The 18,151-nt window shown below is 43.6% G+C and overlaps 1 protein-coding gene across 9 annotated transcripts in view; it reads left to right on the top strand.

The window, feature by feature from the left end:
- The first annotated feature begins 418 nt into the window (after nt 1-418).
- GPATCH2L (G-patch domain containing 2 like) overlaps nt 419-18,151 on the top strand; it is a 48,470-nt gene continuing 30,737 nt past the window's right edge. For 6 of the 9 annotated variants that reach the window (XM_084841846.1, XM_084841849.1, XM_084841826.1 and 3 more), the window contains exons 1-4: nt 419-532; nt 2,037-2,101; nt 2,543-3,210; nt 11,925-11,989. In XM_084841846.1, coding sequence (XP_084697972.1) covers nt 502-532; nt 2,037-2,101; nt 2,543-3,210; nt 11,925-11,989 — 829 coding nt within the window. In that variant the 5' untranslated portion in view covers nt 419-501. The remainder of the gene's footprint in view (nt 533-2,036; nt 2,102-2,542; nt 3,211-11,924; nt 11,990-18,151) is intronic. The other 3 variants (XM_084841870.1, XM_084841840.1, XM_084841863.1) reach the window with 2 other exon arrangements.

The following is an 18,151-nucleotide window of genomic DNA, read 5'->3' as shown; positions in this document are numbered from 1 at the left end:
GTGAACCTCAAAACTGGCAGTTTTATATACACACGCTGGTTGGGAGGAGGGTTGTGCCGTCAGAAGCAGCGGAGGCTGGTAGAGCCTAAAAAGGGCTCAGCACCGTGGGTGGCTCCTTTAGGGCTCTGGCTGGGTCTGACTGAGCCCAGAAAGGATTCACGGCCCCACAGAAATCGGAGCCACCAGCCGCCTCCGGTCAACGGCGAGCGGATCCACCCTATGACGGGAAAAGGGAACCCGGGCGGCAGCGCCGTCCTCATTTACTCGGGCCCAAGGGGAGCCGGCGCGCTACCCAAGCCCGCGCTCCCCGTCGCGCGCGCAGCCGGAGGGAAGCGCGAGCGCCGCGCCGCCGCCCGGGCCGCGCCGAAGGAAGCATGACGCGAGGTGACGTCGGCGCGTCCGGAAGGGGAGGAAGTGCCCCCCCCAGGGCCGGAAGTGCTGCTTGGACCCGACTCGGCGCCGAGCTGGAGAGGCCCGAGCAGGAGGCTGCGCTGCGGGTGGATGAGGCCTGCGAGGCCGTCGCGGGAGCCGGGTGAGCCCGCCGTGAGGCGTAGGGACAGTGTCTGTCGCGGAGCTTCGGGGGAGACGAGGCCGAGCCGCGAAAAGGGGAAGGGAGGGATGGCGAGGGAAGGCGAGGCGGACGGGCTTGGTCGAGGAGGCCTTTCGTACTCTAGGGGAGGCAAGGGAGGTGGGCAGTGACACCTGGGGAGCCTGGCGGGCGGCGGGGCAGGGACAGACGAAGAGCCCTGCCGCATCAGGCCCGAGGCCTGTTTTCCCAAGAAGCCAACTCGATGCGTCTAGGAAGCGCGTTCAGCAGGACGTGAGGGCAGTAGTTGTTGTTGTTCAGTCGTTCAGTCGTGTCCGACTCTTCGTGACCCCATGGACCATAGCACGCCAGGCCTTCCTGTCCTCCGCTCTCTCCCGGAGCGTGCTCAAGTTCATATTCATTGCATCCGTGATGCTATCTAGCCATCTCATCCTCTGCCGGCCCCTTCTCCTTTTGCCCTCAGTCTTTCCCAGCATCAGGGTCTTTTCCAGAGAGTTTTCTCTTCGCATTAGGTGGCCAAAATATTGGAGCTTCAGCTTCAGGATCTGTCCTTCCAATGAGCCGTCAGGGTTGATTTCCTTTAGGATTGACTGATCTGACCTCCTTGCAGTCCAGGGGACTCGTACGAGTCTTCTCCAGCACCACAGTTCGAAAGCATCAATTCTTTGGCGCTCAGCCTGTTGCTTCTCAGCTACCGGTATTCAGCGGCCTGGGGCATGTGAGGAGAGGAAGAGCTGGTGGCAGGTAGAGGAGGGAGCAATAGGAGCAGGAGAAGTACTTAGGACGCTGCCTTAGGCCTAGTCTGGTCATCGGTCTGTCCTGAGTATTGTCTGCATCAGGGGTAGACAACCTGGCGCCTTCTAGATCCTTTGGACTACAACCCCTAATCATTGGCCATGTTGGCTGGGCTGATGGGAGTTGTAATCCACAATATCTGGAGGGCATGGATTTGGCAATGTAGGATCTGGCCTACATTGACTGGTATTAGCTGTCTGTGTTTTCTGGCACAGGTCTTTACCAGCCCTGCCTGGAGATGCTTGAACCTGGGACCTCCTACCTGCAGAGCATACGTTCTCCCACTGAGCTATGGTCTTTCCCTAAGGTAGCTGAATTAGGCTGCAGTTGGGATAAGAATTGGTTTAATATTTGGGAAGAAAATGGTAACAGGGATGCCCCTGCCTCTCTCTTACCATTCTCTCTCCAGACCTTAACTCAAGGTGGCTGGGACTGAGATGGCTGGAAAAACAGGAAGATGCTTGTTTTTTTGACAAGTTAGGGGCTGACTATAAAGTATTACAAACTTAATGTCTTTTCTTAAAAGCTTGGTCTTGCTCATTATTATAACTTTGCTAGCCCCTCTCTTCCATTGGTGGGTGGCATGCTATACGGAGGATGATAGTAGAAATGGTGGTGGTAGAAGTGGTTCTAAAGGCTACAGGGGTGCCAGGTAGGACAGATATTACTGTTCATTACATTTTTTATCCCATAGTTTCTCCAAGGAACTTAGGGAGGTGCCTGTGGTCTCTTTCCCACGTCTTACACCATTCCTGTAAGGTAGGTTAGTCTGAAAGGCAGTGTCCGACTTCTAGAAATTACTGTTGTATACTACATCCAGGGGACTCCCTAAGGAAATAAAGCACAGTGCTTTGGGTATTAAGCTGTAATGGGTTTGGAGCCATTCTCACAGTTCCTATTTGCCTTGAAAAGGTTAAACAGAGCCTCTTTTTCCTTTGAGTTATCTTCAGACTCAGTCTTTTCTCCATGTTGTTCTAAACACAAAAGTGGCCTTTGGGGTATGTGAGGCAAATGACATATTAGTATCTTAGCTGGAAAGGTGAAACACACCCACACACATATATTTAAGGGGCAAACACCAGTTGTGATACACCAAAAAGCAGTTCTCATTAGATACATTGGGTAGACTGAAGATATCTGATATGGACATGAAGTGCTGGCATGATGGCTGGTTCTAATTATTTACTTTTATGTTGGCAGACATTGCCCATGGATGAGTTGGTGCATGATTTGGCCTCAGCCCTTGAACAGACTTCTGAACAGAAGAAGCTGGATGAGCTGTGGGAAGAAATGACTCTGAGCCCAAGGCAGCAGCGGCGACAGCTTCGCAAGAGACGGGGACGCAAACGACGTTCAGACCTCACACACCAAGCAGAGCATGCTTGCTGCTACAGTGGGGCCTCTGAGTCCAGCCTGGATGAAGTTGCAGAAGATTGTCGAGAAGTGCTGACTGCCAACTTTAGTGACTCAGATGACATGGCAGTAGCCAAACGTCATCCAACACTCAGTGCAACTCTCAGGAGTAAGCAGCACTCCTGGCACGAGTCAGACTCATTCACTGAGAATGCACCTTGCCGACCACTCAGGCGCCGTCGAAAAGTTAAGCGTGTGACATCAGAGGTGGCTGCTAGCCTTCAGCAAAAACTCAGAGTATCAGAATGGAGTTACGAGAAGGGTTGCAGGTTCAAGTCTGCTAAGAAGCAGCGCCTATCTCGCTGGAAGGAGAATGCTCCCTGGACGTCATCCAGCCGAGGACTGTGCGAGTCAGCAGAGACCAGGGCTTTCCTTAGCAAGGGGGGAAGAAATGAGAGGATGGAATGTGAAGCAGATGAACAGAAACAGGGTTCTGATGAAAACATGTCTGAATGGTGAGATGCACAAGGCTTTCTTGTATCAGACTCTTATTAACAGTTTCCTTTACAGTTGCTTATAAGTGGATGGTCCTTCCTTTAGGTTCTTTCCTTTTTTATGGTCCATTTTCTTTACTGGTATAACGTGCTCCATTATTCTCCAAAGACAGCACTCTATACATTGTCAATGACCCTTTACTGAAAACTTGTTTTGCGGGAGATATGTGAACAGATTCCAGTATTATATGTGAGACTGATTTCCCTTTGATCTCCAGTCTTTATTAGAAATAGCCAAAGTAAGCATGATTGTTTTTCAGTCAGGCTTTGTTGCAATTACCCTGCATTCTCTTTATCACATTCTCTTGTGTATCCTGTAAAAACATGCAAATGTTTTTCATGGTGTGTGTTCAAATTATTTACCATCTGGTATTTTGCTAGATGCTTGAGAAGGAAGTGCTTTGCTGAAATGGAAGGGATGTTGCTAGGAGATTGACAGTAATCAAAATAGTAGCAATCATATTTTGTACATTGTAGCTGTACGGTACATGCTGATAGTTGCAGTAAAACTGTGATGATTGCAGGTGTGAGTAGGGATGCCACGTGGTAGTACCGCTTACTCCACATATATTGCATGTAGTTCTACAGACATTTGCATTAGTGTGCACTAAAGTTGTCGTTTCCAGCTCTGTATAAGATATGCTGGATTTGTATCTAACGCATACCCTCTAAGACAGAGGTGGGCAACTTGCAGTGCTAGGGCCGCATGTGGCCTTCAGTGTAGTTTGATATGGCTGATGGCCTGATTTCAAAAGTCCTCTGTAAGCAATCAGTTCAGATCTTTGGCAAGAGTGATCTACCCCTTCTGTGGCAGCCTGCTGGTCAGGGAGGGAGGAGGAGGGGACCAAAAGAAAAAGGGGTGGTAGGAGAGGGAGAAGCAGCGGCCCTGCCCACCATCAGCCCCTGACAGATTATTCCTTGGAATGCAGCCCTCAATAAAGAAAGTTTTCCACCCCTGCTCTAAGAGGTGTGAACTGTTTGTGCAAATTGATCATGGCTTAGATTGAAGCAAAACAACAACAACCCAATAATTTGGAAAGCTCTTTAGAAGAGACATTCATTTGGTTCTTTCACATGGGTCCCTCCTGCCTGCTATAAAATCTAGAGCCATCTTGGTAGTGGCACCTCAGTGGAATTTCCTGCCAAGGAGTTTTGCATAGACTCATTTTTATTGGTGTGTAGGAAGCAGGAGAAAAGTTTTATTTCAGAAGTATTGGTTGAACTTTTTGTTTACATTTTAAACTGGAGAAATGTCCAGTTTAATGTAAACTAATCAATTACAATCATGAAAAGCATATACATTTGATACCTAAATAAACAGCTGAAGAAGAAACTTTTGAGTGTAGGTAAGATAATGAGTTTACGATAGTTTATGGGAATATTGACCAGGTAGAAGCATTTCACATGGCTTGCAAAATGTGCCCAATCATGGGAGAACTTTTGACAGGACTGTACAGAAGGACTGCAGCCTGGTTCATACTCCCTTGGATCTCATCTTTTGGATAAATTCTTAAAATGTGTGATATTAAATGTGTTCCTTGGTATCAGAATTAGAGGCTCAGGGCACATAGAGCATTTTTAAACAGATCCCCAATGACGGGAAGAATTTAGTAGTCACCCTACCCTACGAAGGGACTTAAGTTCAGTGTTTTCTGAAGACTTTATGAAAATCAATTTTGGGCCTGCCTGCTTTCCTGTCCTCCCCCCCCCCCGCCCCCATGTCAGGTTTCTTTATCCTATATGGATTACATTCTTTCCTTTTATCTTTCCCATTCAGGAATCTGATGGAAAAGCAGATACTTCTTTCTGAAGTCTCTGCTGGGCGCTGGGTGGGTAGAATACATAGCTACACAACCTTGAACTTCATTTTAATATTTTTTACTCTTAAGGATGGTGCTGGGTTCAGGGAATAAGTCATACTTGTGTTTTTTTGTATCACAACCTTTGTACTGCTAGAAAGAGATTAGTTGAGTGAGGCCAGGCCTTTTTCTTACTAATAAAAAATTAAAAAGATCAAAAACAAAACAAAACAACAGTGCCCATTCTAGTTCCTCTGAGCCCCAACTCAAAAGTGGGCTCTAACGTTTTTAAAAGGTCAAAAGGAGACTTTCAATTTATTTGGAAATATATGTGGACTGTACATATAAAGTTTACTGTGTCTACTTTTTACTGATTGGTAATTTCTCAATAGCAGACCAAATGGCTTGTATCCAGGTTGCTACTTTTGCTAGATATTTGAGGTACAAACACATCTATTTGGGTAAATACTTTGTTGTCTGTCAGTTTTTTCTTTGCTCTTGGCAATCTGCATTTTCAGCTCCAACTTAAAACCTGTTGCCCAGGGTCTGGGATCCTCTGCTAATTCAGGAGTTGGTTGTGTGGTATTTGTGTGCCTGTGTGGCTTAATGATAAGATGGGTGTGCAGGATTTTTTTTTGCTACAGAGTCCTTTGCCCTTAATACAGTTCACCCCCCACCACCTGCCCTACACAAGTCATATATATTCAGTGTATTACACTGCTTTATTACACCTGTTCGCTTAACCCTCCTGTGCCTGTGAAAAGCACTTCACTGTTCTGAGGTCTAAAAAACTTCAGTTAGATATATTTGATAATGATTCCAAGTAATGTAACAATTTTGAACTTTACAGCAGAATTATACAGGGATGCATCTGGGGTATGACCTTCAGTGTATTCCTCTGATACCTTCATATAATGAATATTTCTTCTTTTTTCTTTAACTCAAAACTTCAGAGGTATGAATACCGCCCAAGCCCTGGAATGGTTAACACCTCCTTAACCGCTGCATAAAATGAAGTTGCTATTGTGGTGGTAAATTAGATCTTATATTATTATTTAGGTTATTTAGATCTCTCCAGTACCTTGAATTCATTTTCTTAATAATCATTTTAATTGGGTAGACTCCAGCATGAAACAGCATTACAACTTCTCAAGAAGTTCACTTTTTTCACCTGTGGCTGATTCAGTGTTTTTTAAAAATCCCACTGCAGGTGTTGCTTAGCTTACATTCAATGTGAGGATGTTTGTGGTATTGTCAATACCCTTTTATGAATGGTCACTATAACTATTTTTTACGTACATTTAAGCTTTAATGTAATTACCACATTTTGAGTTTTTTGCAGTTCACTTCCCTCTAACCTCACCACTGCTTACATTTTCCCCCTCTATACCATGCTTCTGGTGAAGTGAACTCTAGTTCACAAAAGCTTATTTTTTAATAAATGCATTAGTTGGGTGACAGAATATTCTTTGTTGATTTTTAATTTGGTGTTACAGACTACATGCCTTTTTAGTAAAACACTCAAATTTAAAAACAAAGTAAGTGTGTTGGACAATCACAGCCATTGTGGCTTTTCTCCTCACGTGTGTGACTTTCATTTGCATTATTCCCTGTGCTGCAGCACAGGTAGGCTTGTTGTCTGAAACTGGCCTGGCAGGATTAGCTTGGTATCCATCTTATAACCTCTACTGCACATTGTGGGCTGTAGGGTGGGTACGAAGCCATCTCCATAGAACCATACTCTGTGTTTGGATGACATGCCAACCTGCGCTGCAGCGTGGGACGTAATGCAAATGGCAGTTGTGCACACAGCGTGCACGGGGGCGTAGGGAGAAGCCACGATGGCTTCTTCCCCTGTTGCAGTCGTCCGAACCCAGTCCGTGAGATGGCAGGGTGGTGGTTGTGGTAGGGGTGGTTCAACTGGCCTCTCTTATTGTAGGAAAATACTTGGAGTATGAAGTAGCACAGGCTAATACTTACAAATTTTATTTAGGGTTAGATCCAGACTTGCCCTCCTGGAAACAGAAGGGCTCCTTCAGATCACAGAAGGGACTGAGAGCCAGCAGAGGCTCCCTGTTGGAGGAATGGGGGAGGCAGTTTTGCTAATTTCCCCTACAGCACCCCCTACACTATTCCAGCCCCATGGAGTAGCTTTCCAGGGAGCACAAGGGACTGCTAGAGGAGGGAGGAATTGGCAGAAATTGCCAGCACTCCTTTCTTTAGCAGGAGCTCCTGGATCCAATTCTTGGTATGTAAGACTCCTTTATATTTGGGGTTAATTGGCATTCCTAATGTGTAGGAGGGCTACATACTAAATGTTTTGGGGAAAAAAGTGAGGATTTACTGGGCATGCTTGTATGAATGACCTAGTTAAGATATTGTAGAAATAAAACTTCATTTCCCCCCCCCCCCTAATGGCAGTTGTGTCATCTCCAGGGTAAAGATGGATTGGGGGTCCTTCATTAATTTACAGTGTGAGCCTTTGCATGTTTACCCAGAAGTCAGTCCTGTTGTTTGTTTATTTTTATTTATTTATTTATTAAATTTCTTAATCACCCATCTGGCTGGTCACCTGGCCACTCTGGGTGATGTACAGTAACACAAACAGTTTAAAAACAATAAAATTACACATTAAAGCATCATTTTCTAAAATTTCCCTAGCCCACCCCAAATGCCTGCCTGAAAAACCATGCGTGGCAGAAGCTCATTAAAGAGCGGGGCTTACTTCTTCATTGTGTTCAGTGGGGCTTACTTCTTCGTGTATTTAGCATTGCACTCCTAAGCTTTGTGCTGTCTGAAACCTCTCAGCTTATCATGCGCTTTGTAAGCCATATGGACATTGGCATATTTTGGAAGGACGACAGTAAAATTACAGCCCCCTAATGTTCATCCGTAAAACAGTAGCTTTACTGCTAGGGCCAGTCAAACTGGTCCAACTCTTTTGGACTTGAAGTATTTGCTGATCATATCGAACTTCCTTTGGTACAGCTAAATTAGATGTCTCTTATAGTGCTTGTTTCCAGCTAAGATGCCATGCTGAATTTACCTGTTTGTTGATGTGTTCCATATCTTGTTGAATACTGGGCTATTAGACCACCCACTTGTTTTTCCCCTTCGTAGCTCAGATCTGTTCCTCTTTGATAGGCAGTGTATTTGGTGATAGCCTGAAGTGGCAGTGGAGAGCCTGGCTGAGCTGATGTATTAGAGGTTGTCTCCCAGGAAAGAAAGAAAAAAATCCCCCTCTCCTAGAAGGCAAGTGACAGAGACAGAGTGTTCTGCCTCCCCCTCCTCCTTCAGCCCAGCCTGACCTACTGCACCCCCTCTTTGCCTCTTGTTTTCTTATTTTTATAGAAAATCAATATCCTTCCTGACACAAACAATAGCTCAGGAGCAGGACTAAATGGGGGAGAGCTGAGATCTGTCCATCACCTCTCACTTTAACTCTTCCAAACTATTTAATTATAGGCATGCTTTGCTCCAGGTGTTTGCAACAGTGCAATTGCTAAATGAGGGCCATTTTAACCAAAGATTGGGTGATCAATAACACTCTATAGCAATAGCTTGTCGGATCAATAGCATTCATTATTTTGTGCTTAAGGTAAGTAGCCTCCATTGTAACTGGAGGTCATTAATCAGTGCTTATTGGACTGCACACATTGTACTAAAGGATAGCATGCTTTCCCATATGTTCATTGTGCAGAAACCTGGGGTCCCTTTGCATGAACTTTTGAGCTGCACCTGCAGGGAGAAGACTGGCTATAGTTCTGCAGACATATAACAGCTATATAGTGATTTATTCATTTAGTTGTTCCACCACCCTACCTTGAGGATTTGGAGTAGGTGGTGGTACTTCTAAAACAAAACTCTCTTTAAATTGTAGAGGAAAATATATGATATCCATCCTAACACTGACTCCTGACAGCTAGCCCAAACAAGAAGGCATTGACTAGAAGATTCCAGGAGACTATTGGTGTCCAGGGTAATTGTATGATGTGCTCTGCAGTGTTGCTTTCTGAAGCTGCACAAAAAGCCTCTTTAACAGCACACTATGATGTTGAGCTTATGTCAAGCGTTTTATCTCCCATTTCTGTGTGTAAGTTTGTGTTCATAGATATTTTAGAGGGGAGATCCTTCTCCCCTCACCCTTAATTTTGGAGCATGACAGTTTAAAGTTAAGATGGAGATAGCTGCAAAACTTGATTATACTAGGACTTCTGTCACTTTCTGCATGAAAATGTCAAAAGACAGCACAGAAGATAGTATGTTAGATGCTTACTAGAGCTCTACATCTGTTCAGTTAGTGATCTTCTCAAATCAAGATGTATTTGTGATCTTACTTCATTAAAGGAGGCAGGCAAAATCCTGTAGAGCCTTGATATTAGTTAGGGAGAGTTTTCATATTCTAGTCTAGCAGGCCAAAGCATTAGAAGTTCTGGGACTGGCTAAGAGGCTAAAACATTTTTAGCTTTTTAAAAGTTAGGGCAACCAGTGTTAAGTGAAGTGACTTGATTAATAGGCATGATCCATCCTGTCCCAAAATCCAGACTGGGGAGTGCATATCAATTAAGAGATGCCCAGTACTGCTTTTTACATCCCCACCTTCACAAACACTGATATGGTGAGTACAGCCTCCCCCTTTCCTCCTGGGCTGCCAGGCCACACAGTTCAGAACAAGGGGGAAACATAATCCACATGCAGATCTGCCAATTTTTGGCCTTTTGATGCAGTAGATGATTGGATGTGGCTTCCAGTGGTTCCATGTTAACTCTGTTTTTGCAAAGTTACAGTGCTGTCTTTTGTAGCTCAAATTGTACCTTAACTGATTCACAGAGGCTTTATAATACTGCAGAGTTGTTTTTCCTTATAAACACAAAGGGGAAATATGAGGTGCCAAAAATTTATTATATTTGACCTTATATTTTGTTATATTTGTATCCCACAGTTTCTTCAATTAGGACACTTTAGCGTCACAGCAGTCGTGGGAAGTAGGCAGGAACAGAACTCTCCTCCATTTTTGTAGTTTGTTTTTAGGAATGATGGGATTCAGTCTTTTTGTGTGCATGCGCTAGTCTGTTTCAGCCAAAAGATTAATAGTTTAGAGCAGGGGTGGGCAGAAGGGAGATATACAGATGTTTTGGACTTCAACTCCCAGAAGCCCCTGCTAGAATGGCCAATGGTCAGGAATGCTGGGAGCTGAAGTCCCAAACATCTGGAAAACTAGTTTCTATCCAGCCCTGGTTTACAGGTCAGAAGTTTAGTAAGAATGTAGAAGTCAGGGAGTTTGCTCAGGAAGCCTGGAGATTATAATGTTCAGCGGAAGGTCGGAGGAAGAGAGAGAAGTTTTTACTCAGGAAATAGAAACTTAGTTCACAGAAATGAACAAGAAACTATCCTCCTTACTGGTTGAAGTTGGGGAAGAAAAAATAATTTTAGAAGATATAAGCCAGGGACAGAGAGGAAGACAGAAGCAAGGAGAGGGAGAGAGAGAGAGAAGGAAAGGTGCATAGAGTCCTAGAGGAAAGAAAGAGTCAGAACTGCTGGAATTGGATAACTGGTTGAGAGAGCTGAACCAATAACAGTAAGATATTGCTTGGATAAGGGATCTGGATGAAATAGGGACACAGTTAGGTTAGCTGGATGTATTTATCCCTGGTTGTTTTATTATTGACAACCCACAATTTTTTTTTTAAAAAAAATGCATGGGCTGGGTCACTAACTTACCTAAGCTATCCAGTGACTAAGTGGCAGCCTTCAAATAAGTTCACAAAAATTATTAGCGCACATGTTTCTTTTTTTGTAGCTTGTCTGACTGCATATACCTATATTAGTCATTAGTGGTTTAAAAACTAAAAACCAAACTCAACTTGCAAAACTGGCTTGCCTGGAGGCTGTGTTCATTCACCACTGATGACCCGGTGAATGACTAGAAGTTTGTGAGCAAAGATTTTACCCTGGGTTTTGCAAGTCTGGTTGTGGCGCTTTACCTACTATGTTCTCTTATGTTGTTTACAAGAAACAGAGAGGCTCCCAATTATTATTACCTTTTAATTTTGTTTTGGACAATAACTTTAGGAAGATAAAACAAAGCAGAATAGTTGGCAGGAAAATGATTGAGTATTTGCAGGGTGCTGGCAGTTGTTTACTTGAGGTATCAGGGATAGCTATGGAGTATTGAGAGATTTGTCATTCTGTGCAGAATTCAAAATTAGCTTGCATTCCAGTGAAATTGATAGGCAGAGAAGTAATCGAAAAGTAGTCAAGTTAACAAGTGTAAACACATTGTCATCCTGCACAAAGTTTAACTCTGCCTCCCCCACTAGCCTTCCCCAAATAAAAGTTTATTTTTAAAAATGCCTATCCATCCGATTATGTCAGTGGTGTCCCTTTATTGTAGTTAACTAATTAATATTAGGTGGTTGTTTAAAACATGCTTTCATCACGAAGAGGGACAAAATGACTGCAAGGTTGAGAAATTCTGTAATGTTTCCTCTGCTCATAAAATGCTCCTCTTGTCATCATTCATTTCTCCTTGCAAACACCCAATCAGTTGTGCTCATTTTCTTCATACTTTAATTATCCTCTTAACAGATTGATGGCATTACTCGGGGAGAATCTACTTGCATTCTTCACAATTATTTTTCTTTGGACATATCCTCTGTTATTGTTCCACAATTGTACAGTGCCAAATATATACAGAATCACTGTTCTCCACTCCATGACTAATGTAACATGTTATACCTGGTACTGCCTTAGCAGCAATACTGTTATTGGGTGCTGTATAGAAAGTGCTTGGGAACTCTCCTAGCGGTGAAGGGTTTTTGCAAAGTAGACTATTGCTCATACATGTGTGTTTATTTCTCTTTATTCTCTTTCCAGTGAAACCAGCAGTGTGTGCAGCAGCAGCGACACTGGCCTTTTCACCAATGATGAAGGCCGCCAAGGTAACCATAGGCGCACATTCCTATTCTTTAATTTTATGCTTTGAATGATAAAATAGGGGAAAGTAATTGTGATCAGTGGTTTGTTGTTGTTGTTGTTCAGTTGTGTCCGACTCTTCCTGACCCCATGGACCATAGCACGCCAGGCCTTCCTGTCCTGCGCTCTGTCCCGGAGCGTGCTCAAGTTCATATTCATTGCATCCGTGATGCTATCTAGCCATCTCATCCTCTGCCGTCCCCTTCTCCTTTGGCCTTCAGTCTTCCCCAGCATCAGGGTCTTTTCCAGAGAGTTTTCTCTTCGCATTAGGTGGCCAAAATATTTGAGCTTCAGCTTCAGGATCTGTCCTTCCAATGAGCAGTCAGGGTTGATTTCCTTTAGGATGGACTGATCTGACCTCCTTGCAGTCCAGGGGACTCATAAGAGTCTTCTCCAGCACCACAGTTCGAAAGCATCAATTCTTCGGCGCTCAGCCTTCTTTATAGTCCAGGTCTCACAGCTATACATTACTACTGGGAAAACCATAGCTTTGATTAGACGGACCTTTGTTGGCAAGGTGATGTCTCTGCTTCTTACCATGCTGTCGAGGTTTGCCATAGCTTTCCTCCCAAGGAGCAAGCGTCTTTTAATTTCATGGCTACAGTCACCGTCTGCGGTGATCTTGGAGCCCAAGAAAGTAAAATCTGTCACTGCTTCCATTTCTTCCCCTTCTATATGCCAGGAAGTGATAGGGCCAGATGCCATGATCTTCATTTTTTTAATGTTGAGTTTCAAACCAGCTTTTGCACTCTCCTCTTTCACCCTCAACAAGAGGCTCTTGAGATCCTCTTTGCTTTCTGCCATTAGGGTGGTATCGTCTGCATATCGGAGGTTGTTGATAATTCTCCCAGCAATCTTAATTCCAACCTCTGATTCATCCAACCCGGCATTTCTCATGATGTACTCTGCATATAAGTTAAATAAGCAGGGTGACAATATGCAGCCTTGTCGTACTCCTTTCCCAATTTTGAACCACTTGGTTGTTCCATGTCTGGTTCTTACTGTTGCTTCTTGACCCTCGTACAGGTTTCTCAGGAGACAGGTAAGGTGGTCTGGTACTCCCATCACTTTAAGAATTTGCCACAGTCTGTTGTGATCCACACAATCAAAGGCTTTAGCATAGTCAATGAAGCAGAAATAGACGTTTTTCTGGAATTCTCTTGCTTTCTCCATGATGCAGCGAATGTTGGCGATTTGATCTCTAGTTCCTCTGCCTCTTCGAAACCCAGCTTGTACTTCCGGTAGTTCTCGGTTCGCATACTGCTGAAGCCTAGCTTGTATGATTTTGAGCATCACCTTGCTGGCATGTGAAATGAGCGCAAGTGTGTGGTAGTTTGAACACTCTTTGGCGTTGCCCATCTTTGGAATTGGAATGTAAACTGACCTTTTCCAGTCTTGCGGCCATTGTTGAGTGTTCCAAATTTGTTGGCATATTGAATGCAACGCTTTAACAGCATCATCTTTTAGGATTTTAAATAGCTCAGCTGGAATACTGTCATCTCCGCTAGCTTTGTTGTTACTAATGCTTCCTAAGGCCCACTTGACTTCACTCTCAAGGATGTCCGGCTCAAGTTCAGTGATGGCACTATCATGGCTATCAAGGACATGAAGATCTTTCCTGTATAGTTCTTCTGTGTATTCTTCCCACCTCTTCTTAATATCCTCTGCTTCTGTTAGGTCCCTGCCTTCTTTGTCCTTTATCATGCCCGTCTTTGCACAAAACGTTCCCTTGAGATTTCCAGTTTTCTTGAAGAGATCTCTAGTCTTTCCCATTCTGTTGTTTTCCTCGATTTCTTTGCATTGTTCATTTAAGAAGGCCTTCTTGTCTCTCCTTGCAATTCTCTGGAACTCTGCATTCAGTTGGATATATCTTCCCCTTTCTCCCTTGCTTTTCGCTTCCCTTCTTTCCTCAGCTCCTTGTAAAGCCTCATCAGACAGCCACTTGGCTTTCTTGCATTTCTTTTTCTTTGGGATGGATTTCGTTGCTGCCTCCTGAACAATGTGACGGACCTCCGTCCATAGTTCCTCAGGCACTCTGTCTATCAGGTCTAATCCCTGAAATCTATTCCTCACCTCCCCTGTATATTCATATGATTTAGGTCATATCTGAGTGGTTTAGTGGTTTTCCCTACGTTCTCCAATTTAAGCCAAAATTTTGCAAGAATCAGCTCATGATCTGAGCCACAGTCAGCTCCAGGTCTTGTTTTTACTGACTGTATGGAGCTTCTCCATCTTTGGCTGCAAAGGACATAATCAATCTGATTTCGATATTGACCATCTGGTGATGTCCATGTGTAGAGTCGCCTCTTGTGCTTTTGGAAAAGTGTGTTTGCTATGATCAGTGTGTTCTCTTGGCAAAACTCTATTAGCTTTTGTCCTGCTTCATTTTGTACACCAAGGCCATGCCTGCCTGTTATCCTGGTGATTTCTTGACTTCCTACTTTAGCATTCCAATCCCCTATGATGAAGAGGACATCTTTTTTTGGTGTTAGTTCTAGAAGGTGTTGTAGGTCTTCATAGAACCGATCAACCTCAGCTTCTTCGGCCTCAGTGGTTGGGGCATAGACTTGAATTACTGTGATGTTGAATGGTTTGCCTTGGATTCGTACTGAGATCATTCTATCATTTTTCAGATTGTACCCCAGTACTGCTTTTCCCACCCTTTTATTGACTATGAGTGCTACTCCATTTCTTCTCAGGGATTCTTGCCCACAATAGTAGATATGATGGTCACCTGAATTAAATTCGCTCATGCCTGTCCATTTTAGTTCGCTGATTCCCAAGATGTCGATGCTCAATCTTGCCATCTCATATTTGACCACCTCCAGCTTACCTTGATTCATTGATCTGACATTCCAGGTTCCTAAACAATATTATTCTTTACAGCATCGGATTTTCTTTTCACCACCAGACACATCCACAGCTGAGTGTCCTTTCGGCCTTGGCCCAGCCACTTCACTCTTTCTGGCGCTACTTGGAAATACCCTCTGCTCTTCCCCAGTAGTATATTGGACACCTTCCGACCTGAGGGGCTCATCTTCCGGCGTCATATCTTTTAGCCTTGTGATACGTTCCATGTGGTTTTCTTGGCAAGAATACTGGAGTGGGTTGCCATTTCGTTCTCCAGTGGACCACATTTTGTCAGAACTCTCCACCATGACCTGTCCGTCTTGGGTGGCCCTGCACAGCATAGCTTATGGCTTCACTGAGTTACGCAAGCCCCTTCGCCACAACAAGGCAGTGATCCATGAAGGGGGATCAATGGTTACTGATGCGAAAAAGAAAAAAAAAAAGGGAGGGTAGTGGTAGTGAAGGTCCATTTATTCTTTTTTAAATGGAAGAACTGAAACATTAAATATATAGAATTCAAGGGAAAAATTAATGAGGTTAAAAGATTAAAGGGATGAAACATGAGGCTGTTTGGGTACTTTGAAACTTAATATTTTGTGATCTACTAAAATCTGTGGCTTAGGAAATCCAGTATCTGCAATGGTATTGGATCCAGAACTTGCCTTCTGGCCATGACTTTTGATCCTACTGGCAGGACAGGAGAGGAGGCAATTTTAACTGATTTTCCCCCTCTTCCAGCAGCTTCTTGTGCTCCCTGAAAACCCTTAATGGCCAATATAGATCTATTAAAGTCTAGTCCTAAGTCAATTCCTTGGAAATAAGCTTCATTGAGATAACTGGGTTTTTTTTCTAAGCAAAGGTATTTAGGATTGTGATGTATGTTCCTTTTCTATAAGAGACAGATTTTGCACATAACCCTCAAATGGCTTTTTAAAAATCTTGGCTTAGGATGATCTCAGGGGCAAATTTAAAAAGTGCTGTATGATCTTGCAACATTTTCATTGAGAACAAGAATGGTTGTAATGGGTTGAAAAATCAGTTGGAAATCCATAACTTGAACAAATCACTTTTTTTACTGAGTGATTATGAGATATTGCCCCTCCTTGCCCTTCCCCCCATGTGTGACTAGAAAATGCTTTTGGACACCTGGATGTGTGGTTTTCTTGTAGTGGCAGCCCCTCATCCCTTACCGGGTGTTGCTCCATGAAGTCTCTGGATTTGTGTGATGCGGGGTTGCGACTGGAAGGAAGGAGCTGAAAAACCTCCATCCACAAGCAGACCAACATCTGTGGCACTTTGGGTCCTGATGATTACAGTTAAATACATTGTTCTGCTTATTTTCCTTTTTGAGTTTTCTGATGTCATAAAACCTGGGGATATTGTTATATATTTGATCTGCTATTTGAGCTATATTGCTGAGTGTGCTTTGATATAAACATTATGATTTAGTGTAGAACTGAACAACAACAACAACTGCAGAAGCAATATTAATTGCAAAGAAGTGGTGCAATCATGTCCATCTAATGGTGGAAGAGTGGCTTAAACTTGTTTAGCCATAGTGGAAAATTGTCTATGTCCATCTAAGACAAGGATGGGGAACATGTGGTCCTCCAGATGATGTTGGACTGCAGGTCCCATCAGTACTCACTATTTGTTATGCTGGCTAGGGCTGATGGAAGTTGCAGTCCAACAACATTTGGAGGGCCACAAGTTCCCCATCCCTGATCTAAGAGATGGCAAACAACATATAGAGACTTTGAAATGATTTTGTCTTCCTTTTATTTTATGCATACAAAATATAATTTAGGTAAGAACTCTTGCTCGTGGTTGAAATCCTCCACTTCATGTAAATCCAGAGTCTGGGAGTGGCCACTGGGAAGGCCCTTTTCTTGGTCCCACTGCCATCAGGCATGTTTGGTGAGGATGCGAGAGAGGACCTTCTCAGTGGCTGCTCCCAGGCTCTGGAATTCCCTGGCAAGGGAGGTTAGGTTGGTCCCCTCTCTTGTCCTTCCAACAGCAGAGAAATATGTTTTTATTCAGGCAGGCCTTTGACATAAATGCTGGACTGATGATGAAAGGTTTTTTAATTGGTTGGTTGCTGTTAATTGTGTTTCTAGTTTTTGGTTTTTATGATGTAACTAGCTGATATACCCGGCGTTGCCTGGGATGTAATTTTGTCATAGGCACTATTTGTTAGAAACACATTAAGGTAGGTTTACGCTTCTCGGAAATGCTCCATAAGAAAGTTGAATCCACCAGACTTGATTAAAAAAGCACAACAATAATAATGAGCAGATTGAATAAAAAACACTACTAAAAATGCAAGAGACTGAATCTGTAAGCACTACTACAATATAATCCACACTGAATCTCATACCACTATTAAAATATTCAGCAGAGGCTTCCTTGCTGGATATTGCAGGAACAGGGGAGAGAAACTAAATGCTCTGCACAGTCAGAAAAGAAACCATGAGTAAAGGGGAGGGAACAAACGGCGGCCAGCCAATCCAAGGTGAAGGAAGTCAGAGTGACTGGGAGAGAAACCAATAGACTGGAAGATGGCCAATAGGATGACAGCTGAAATCAGAAACCTGGCCTGTACCATGATTGAGAGGGTGTACTTGTTAGTAAGGGAAGGTATAAACAAAGTAATAATGTAATCTGGTGACTAATGCTTCCTAAGGCCCACTTGACTTCACTCTTGAGGATGTCCGGCTCAAGTTCAGTGACCGCACTATCATGGCTATCAGGGACATTAAGATCTTTCCTGTATAGTTCTTCTGTGTATTCTTGCCACCTCTTCTTAATCTCATCTGCTTCTGTTAGGTCCCTGCCTTCTTTGTCCTTTATCATGCCCGTCTTTGCACAAAACGTTCCCTTGAGATTTCCAGTTTTCTTGAAGAGATCTCTAGTCTTTCCCATTCTGTTGTTTTCCTCGATTTCTTTGCATTGTTCATTTAAGAAGGCCTTCTTGTCTCTCCTTGCTATTTTCTGGAACTCTGCAATCAGTTGGATATATCTTCCCCTATCTCCCTTGCTTTTCGCTTCCCTTCTTTCCTCAGCTACTTGTAAAGCCTCATCAGACAGCCACTTGGCTTTCTTGCATTTCTTTTTCTTTGGGATGGATTTCGTTGCTGCCTCCTGAACAATGTTACGGACCTCCGTCCATAGTTCCTCAGGCACTCTGTCTATCAGGTCTAATCCCTGAAATCTATTCCTCACCTCCCCTGTATATTCATAAGGGATATGACTTAGGTCATCCCTGAATGGTTTAGTGG

The sequence above is a fragment of the Heloderma suspectum genome, chromosome 1 (genome assembly GCF_057233095.1).
Source record: "Heloderma suspectum isolate Gila_16-S chromosome 1, 16-S_ref, whole genome shotgun sequence".
Lineage (NCBI taxonomy): Eukaryota > Metazoa > Chordata > Lepidosauria > Squamata > Helodermatidae > Heloderma > Heloderma suspectum.
The sequence above is the reverse complement of the archived record's forward strand: the minus strand, read 5'-3'. Positions and strand labels throughout refer to the sequence as shown.